The following is an 8,080-nucleotide window of genomic DNA, read 5'->3' on the forward strand; positions in this document are numbered from 1 at the left end:
GTAGTAGCAGCAGCGTTAAAAGTGGTTGGAGACCTATCCCTGTGGCTAGTGCTCTTTCAAAACATTTGTCATATTCTCTCTTGTTGTTTAAGGCATGTGTGTGTGTGTGTGTGTGTGTGTGTGTGTGTGTGTGTGTGTGTGTGTGTGTGTGTGTGTGTGTGTGAATAGCTATATCTAAAGTACTGTGTGCAACTGAGTTGCAAATGTATGTACTGTTGTAAAATGTCCGTGATGGGAAAGCCTTTCAACTCAATAAATACATACATAAACGTTTGGTTTGTCCCATAGTATGGTTTCACATTACATAGACATGTATACCAATAAATAAAAACTGTAAATTTGTATGAGTATGTATATATCCTTAGTAGAAATAGTATATAATTTTATTATTAATATGTAGCAACAAGTGCTATAATAAGTTTTTACTTTTTGACATTTCACATACACAATTTTGGTAGACAGGACATATGTTTGAGAGGAAGCTAAAAATACAGGGAGTGACTAAACAAATTGAAATTGTGAGGATAGTTTGGTGAGATAACAAGTAAAATTGTTTGGGGTTTGTTTTTTTTCTTTTGTTTTTTTTCTTTTTTTGGGGGGGGGGGGGGGGGGGGTGGTGTGTGTTATACTGCTTCATTTTAGGGTGATACGCTGAACACGCTTTTTTGTCCAAACCACCAAATTAGCCTCTGCAATACCTGTGAAAGTGTCATTTTTTCCGAATATAAAAAGAGGTTTTTCTATGAAAAATTAAACCATTTTGTTTATTTTCCTTCTACTTAGGTCCATTTGCTTCAGTTTACATAAAAAAGTGAAAAAAGTGTTTAAAAAATGCTTGCTCTATGCTACTCAATGCATCCGTGAAATCCCTGTCGATTATCATTTCATTCAGATTATTGTTTGGCACCAACAAGGACTCCCCTCTAAAAGAACTGATGGGGTAGTGTGTTGTAATGTAAAAGGCAGCTTTCAAGTTTGTACTAGCATAGGATTTTTTATTTTTTTATTTGTGACAGGACATTTGATGGTCAAAAGCAACGAAAATCGTTCATATTGCATTGTCGTTTGATTACCACGACCCATTAAAATTTCCATTTATATTGGTACTACTGTAGTAAATCGTTCGTGTAAACACTAAAACCACACGAACGACATAGCGGTTGTGTCGAAGATTCAAATTGTATGCCCTGCTTTTGTAGTTGTTAAACCAAGTGTGTTACAAGAATCCTGTGTTTTATACGAAACCAATTGTTACAGTAATCGTATGTCAGATGCTAAAACTATTGTTTCCCTAATCGTAAGTTAAACTCCAACAAAAGTATTATAGAAATCTTATGTTTTGCAATTGATATATTTTCATTTCTGTTTATCCCCCCAAAAAAACCCAACAATAAAACAACAAACAAACAGAAAACAAACAAAACAAAACAAAACAAAAATAGTCAAACAAAAACAAACCCCCCACAATAACAACCCCCCCCCCCCCCCCCCAATAAAAACAAAACAAACAGCCCTATGAAAAAAAACACCAAACCAAACCAAACAAACCCCACAACATCATGCAATGTTCTCTCTTCTAGCATCTGATTCTACAGCTGGTCTAACCACTACAGAAACCACGACAGGTATGTTTATATTAATTTGTAATTACCCATAACTTAAACTTATAAAAAGCAGTATATAGCCTTGTTTTGTTAGATTTTCAATATTAAGACATTCGGCTTTATGCATTTATAAATAAACTAAAATTTGTTTTGCTCAAATATGCATGCATTTCAACTCGGATGTATACTCATTATTGTGTGTTTACATATACATTTTGTATAGTCCGTCCCATCCTCCTACAAAAAAAATGTGTTGCTTTTTTTGTTGTAAATACAATGCAATTTCAGTTTGGTTTGACGTGAGAAGAAAGTAAAAGTGTTTTGTAAATAATAATAATAATAATAATAATAAAAAGTATTTTGGTGTGCAATTTAGAAAACAATCGGCTCAGTAATAAATAACATGTAGTAAATTCCATAGTATGAAAAAAAAGGCGTTAAACAATGTCGCCATGACAGTGTTCATGCAAAAAAAAAAAAAAGAACCAAAAAAAATGGAGACGTTTTGCTCAGCTGATAGACCACTTTGGAGTTCCGATTACTTTCTATTCAACTTCATACAGTGGAATTTTATTATGTTTCAAAGAATTCTGGGAAAGGTCACGGGTCAATGCTGCCTACTTTTGACAGAGGGAATCGAGTAGGCCTATACGTCATTTACTTTCTGGTTCCAATTGTTTTTCTCTTTTTTTCTGTTGTTGTTGTTTATGGTTTTTTGCAACGGTATGGCTTATGCAATACACGCATAGGACTGTTTTTCCGAGAAAGTCGAACAATATAAAAATGTTCGGGGCAAAATTATCAGTCGAAGAAAAAAAGAAGTGCTAATATTCTACAAAAGAAAAGACAAAGGCCATGGGTTGTAAAAAAAGAAAAAGAAGAGAAAATAATGGGACAATCGACCAAAGTTTTAGTACATACAGAACATGTTGAGTAGTCCTACGTTTTAGTAGGTGTATAGCATAATTTGACATTACGTTTTGTATTACGTGCAACATTAAAAGTAAGTCATGTGCGAACTTTTTTTTAGAAGTATTACAGGATAAACAGAATTAGTCACTTTTCCATTTTAATGTGTAATATATCAACCTCGTCAAGTTCTAATCAGTAAGCCTATTCTTACTCGACAAAGCCTCGACAAATACCCTATATACAACCATGCATCATCATTTTAATGGAAATGTTATTATTTTGTTTTCAGACGGGAAACCGCCGACTTTCTGGATTATAATTGCGATAGTGGTTTTCTGCGTTCTGAGTCTGATTGTAGCACTATGTGTATATCTGGCACTGAGGCGAAAAAAACAGAAAAACGAAGGTATTGCCATACAATTATTCTTTGAAAATTGTGAAACAGAGATGCTCAGTGACGCGTTTTCAGAGCTATTTAGAGTTCATTCTTGTGGAATGTGAAGTTTTAAAAATGTACTTAAAAAAGGGAAAGCATAGTTATAAATTTCAAAAACTGTTTCTAAGATAGCACATACCACGGTCTTTGATATACCAGTCGTAGTGCACTGGCTGGAACGAGCAATAGCCCAACTGGCCCACGGAAGCTTTTAAGGAGATTGATCCCAAACCGACCGCGCATCAAACGAGTGTTTTACGACTGAGTTACGTCCCGCAAAGACAACGTTGATATAGATTCAATCAATAATTGAATAATTTATTCTTCATCCATTTTGTTTTTGTTTTTGTTCACAGAAAATCCAGAGACGCCATCCAAGATAATGGAAGACGAGGTAGGCATTCAGATCTCTAGGACTGTACTACAAAGCTCGAGTTTTCCAGGGCCGTATCCAGCGGTGGTGTCGACCGGGGCGGGGGGCGGAGAGAGAGAGAGAGAGAGAGAGAGAGAGAGAGAGAGAGAGAGAGAGAGAGAGAGAGAGAGAGAGAGAGAGAGAGAGAGAGAGAGAGAGAGAGAGAGAGGGAGGCAGCACAGCAGCAAATAAAACAAAAGTGCCATTGTTTAAAAGTGGCCATTTTATAATCCATGGAGATGAGGGCGGGACGTAGCCCAGAGAGAGAGAGAGAGAGAGAGAGAGAGAGAGAGAGAGAGAGAGAGAGAGAGAGAGAGAGAGAGAGAGAGAGAGCAGCCAATAGAGGTAAAGCGGTGTTATACTGTTTGTGGGATGGTGCATATAAAAAATATCTTGCTACTAATGGACAATGTACCGGATTTGACATCCAAGAGCCGATGATTAATATATAAATGTGCTCTAGTGGTGTCGCTAAACAAAACAAACTTTCATGAAGATGACTATCCATTATTATTTCCTCACTCTTTTCTTACTGCCATGCCACTTATATTTTGTTGCCCTACTTTCCGGGGATGCCCCCACCCACCACCACCACCACCACCGCCACACACGCCTCAAACACCACTACTTTATTTATTTTATTAAATGTAGGAAAAGGTAGATAAAATTGAGCAGAGCCGCCCCCTAAAATGTAGAGCACTCGGCTTGGACCTAGTTAGCATGTGCATTAATACAGCTCTGGGCGGGGTTTGGGGTTTGTGTGTTGTGAGAAAGATTGAAGATTGAATATGTGCATTCCGTGCCATTTCAAATTAGCTTTTTTGACTTGTGAAAACAGAATGTCGTAAAAAATACCCAGGTACACTGGCCCATCTTCGGCAGATCAAATTCCAACCGATTATTGCTGATGATCAAATTCCAACCGTGTATTGCCGATGATCGATGATCAAATTTCAACTCTAGAATATATGGAACATAGAACTGACGAATCGGCATATAAGCCTATAATGATATAACTATATAGTGAATATAGTTAAAATTCATATAATAAATACATTCTGTTAAGTTTTAAATCCATACCAACTCAAATAACGTTCCAGGTTTGAAACAATTACAGGCATTGAACTATTGAAAAACAGCAACAACAACAACATTAGTGCAGATAAAAAAAGAAGAAGAAAGTTTATTAACAAATTACCATCAAATTGCATAGGATAAATCTTCTTTTCATACAGGTATGAAGACAACTGATGGAACTGCCAATATAGAGCATGCGCAGTTCTACCTTTAGTCGTTGTATACTGCCCACATCGGTGGATCCATTCAACTGATTGGGTTTTTCTCGTTCCAACCAGTGAACCACAACTGGAAAAAGGCCGTGGTGTGTGCTTTCCTATCTGTGGGAAAGTGCATATAAAAAATCCCTTGCTGCATTAGGACCCAATGTAGCCGGTTTCCTCTGATGACTACGTGTCAGAATGACCAAATGTTTGACATCCAATAGCCGATGATTAATAAATCAATGTGTTGTAACAAAACAGACAAACATTTTTCCATCTTCTATATTCACACAAATACTGACAGGATAGCACATGCAACGCCTTTGATATACAAGTCATGGTGCAGTGGCTGGAACGAGAAATAGTCCAATGAGTACCAACGGAGTCGATCCTAGACCGACCGCGCATCAAGCTAGCACTTTACCACTGGGGTACTTCTCGCCCCGTGAAAGACAGGCGTATATATATATATATATATATATATATACGAGTATATATGTATATAAATAAAACCGATTCTACAGGAGTAGTTGGAAAATCATTATTTATTCCATTTTTGTGTACGCAAATCGAATATCGTCAACCTAGCAAGGCTTTTGCCTTTTGACGTCATACAAGATACATGACGTCATTACTTGTAAGACGCTAGCTGCATTCTGTCACATTAAAAAAGCGTTTCTAAATTTTCATTCATAAATAAATGTACAAGTTTTGTATGGTTATCGCAAAACTAAAAGTTATTTTTATTTACTGCACTTGAACAAATGATGTAACAAGTATGTTTATTGAAAACTACTCTGAAATACTCGAGTCCAGTCGAGTTTATGTCACGTTGCCTATATTTTTGGTCAGTGATAAAAAAATCTAGAGATTTATCTAGTCATATCTTGCCAGTGCATACAGTGATTGCTGGATAAATATATTTAAACCTGTACATGAGAATAGTTTATACTTTCTAATTACCTGTATAGAACAAGTGGCTGTAAAAATCGATCGGTGTCTTATGATATAAAGCCGACATTGCAGGTTTAATTTTTACTTTTATTATTCTTATTTTCGTTGTTTCTTTTCTTTTTTCTTTCTTTAACAACAGCAACAAAAAACAAAAAAGAACAAAGAATACCACACAAACAAACGCTACCAAAAACACCAACCACATCAACACAAAGAACATCAAACACACAAACAACACCAACAACACAACAAACATCAAGAACGCAAATATCACCAACAACACAAAGAATATCAAGGACAGAAAGATCATCAAGACTACAAATAACACCAACAATACACATAACAACAAGAACACAAAGAACCTCAAGAACACAAAGATCATCAAGAACACAAAAAAACCCACAAAGAACATCAAGAACGCAAAGAACGTCAAGAACACAACGAACATCAAGGACACAAAGAACACCAACAACACACAGAACAGAAACACCACAAAGAACCTCAAGAACACAAAGATCATCAAGAGCACAAAGAACACAAAGAACCTCAAGAACACAAAGAACATCAAGAACAGAAAGAACAACACTGACAAAACAATGAAGAACAAAAACATTAAGACCCCAACAAACAAACCCACACAAAAATCTCACAGGTCTACAAGGCGATAGAGAACCGGAACGGAAATCACCTGGAAAACGCCCCAAGAACCTCAAGAACACAAAGAACACAAAACTATAGTCAACGTCTCTGTGGACAAGAACAGGCTAAAGTGCAGCTAAAGCATGGGGTGGGGGGGAACCTGAGGGAAATCCAGCGGCCACACAGTCCCCACCACCAAAACACACCAGATTTCCATTCTCACACGGATGACGTGCAAAAGGCGAATACCTCAAACATTGATATACTGAACTTTACAGTATAATAATAATAATAATCATATAAATATTAAACCACTATTATTATTATTATTATAAATTAATTTTGTATGTAACTTTTTATCGACCTAATTTTATATAGATAGGCAGTAGAAAAACAGATATGTATGTATGCATGCATGTATATAATTATTAGCCTGTGTTGGGGTACCTATTGTTTTTGATGGGATTATTTCATTATTTCTTTTTAAAGCAGTCTGTTTTGTGATTTTCTAAACCAAGTTCTAGGCTGATTTACCTGACATTTGGTGTATGGGGGGGGGGGGTGGGGGGGATGGGTTGATTGATTTGTGGCGTGCAATGTGTATTGGCCTCTATCGCGAATTATGTGGACTTTTTCATCAACAAAATTCTTCAGCTGTCTGTTTTGTCATTTTGTAAAACACGTTCTACACCCATATTGCTGAGATTTGGTAGTTATTTAGTCCCGCCAGGTGGATTGATCGTATTAAACAGTTGTGTTTATAGGTTATGTGTATTGACCTCTATCGCGAATTTCGTATTGTATGTCAGGCTTTTTATGAAATGTGCAGGTAAAAACTCTGAGAAACTGGGGTTGTTCTCTACTGCCTATCTATATAAAAGTCGATCTAATTAAAATTAGCTATCCACTATTTACATGTCCATGTGGATCATAACAGCAGCCCGTTGGAGCCCATGGTCCAGTGACCATTCATTCAACCGATCAAAACCTTACTTGCAAAAGGTATGCGAAATGATTTCGGGAAAACATTTGGTATGTATGCCGAAAGGTAATCAAAATGATAATCGAGTAAATTATACCAGATACGATGCCGGAAACTAATAGTATAGCCACATAAAAATCTTTTTATACTAGTATACAATCCAGAGTTATTACTGCACTTTCCCCCAGTTTCTTCAGTGTTGAAACATTGACCACAACACTTTCGCCTATTGCATAAATAGTTCTCGCCCGATATTTTTTTAGAATGTGTATGCTCCCGAATAATGCTTTAAAACCGCGAAGTGTAATTGGTCGATATTTAAATTGTTATTTATATAGATGAAATATCACCTGGACATTGCAGTCCACGCAATGCTGTTAAAATCTACATGGTAGACCCAGTAGAGCTTAATTTTAAATTAGCTTGTATAAAAGTGTCCTCTATAAATCTTTTAATCCTGAGAGAAACATACAATGTTGTAATGTTTATAATTAAATACATTACTGTTTTTCTTAACTGGTCAAACTATGGAAAGAAGTTAAATGTTATTTATTTGTTTAATAGTGGCAAGACAATTTAAAACAAATAATACTCCTCAATGCGTGCTACACTTTCGATTTCGGCGATATGCACTGGCAATAGAGTCAAGCTCTGTCTTAGTGTAAGAGGTCAGCCATCGAAACGTTCTTTAAGGAGTTTTTTTAAGAATTATAGTAAACTCAAATATAAGAGTCTCTCATTTTTTATGTGTATTGCTCTTATTAACAAGTATTATTGTTTCTTTGGATAAATTACTTTCATGGGACTATTTGCCTGAATGGGTTTAGTTGGTTTGGGTGATAGTGTATGCGGTTTGGGGTT

General features: G+C 36.2%; 2 protein-coding genes across 2 annotated transcripts in view; one reads left to right on the top strand and one right to left on the bottom strand.

Annotated features, from left to right (window-relative positions):
* Positions 1 to 6,147, top strand: part of LOC121386385 (scavenger receptor class F member 1-like) — a 28,480-nt gene extending 22,333 nt beyond the window's left edge. The window contains exons 5-8 of the mRNA XM_041517264.1: positions 1,581 to 1,625; positions 2,806 to 2,922; positions 3,309 to 3,346; positions 5,738 to 6,147. Of these exons, the coding sequence (XP_041373198.1) occupies positions 1,581 to 1,625; positions 2,806 to 2,922; positions 3,309 to 3,346; positions 5,738 to 5,923 (386 nt within the window). The 3' untranslated portion in view covers positions 5,924 to 6,147. The remainder of the gene's footprint in view (positions 1 to 1,580; positions 1,626 to 2,805; positions 2,923 to 3,308; positions 3,347 to 5,737) is intronic.
* LOC121385900 (scavenger receptor class F member 1-like) overlaps positions 1 to 8,080 on the bottom strand; it is a 231,507-nt gene that overhangs the window by 185,007 nt on the left and 38,420 nt on the right. The window lies entirely within an intron of this gene.

Source organism: Gigantopelta aegis, chromosome 12 (genome assembly GCF_016097555.1).
Source record: "Gigantopelta aegis isolate Gae_Host chromosome 12, Gae_host_genome, whole genome shotgun sequence".
NCBI classification, from domain to species: Eukaryota; Metazoa; Mollusca; class Gastropoda; order Neomphalida; family Peltospiridae; genus Gigantopelta; species Gigantopelta aegis.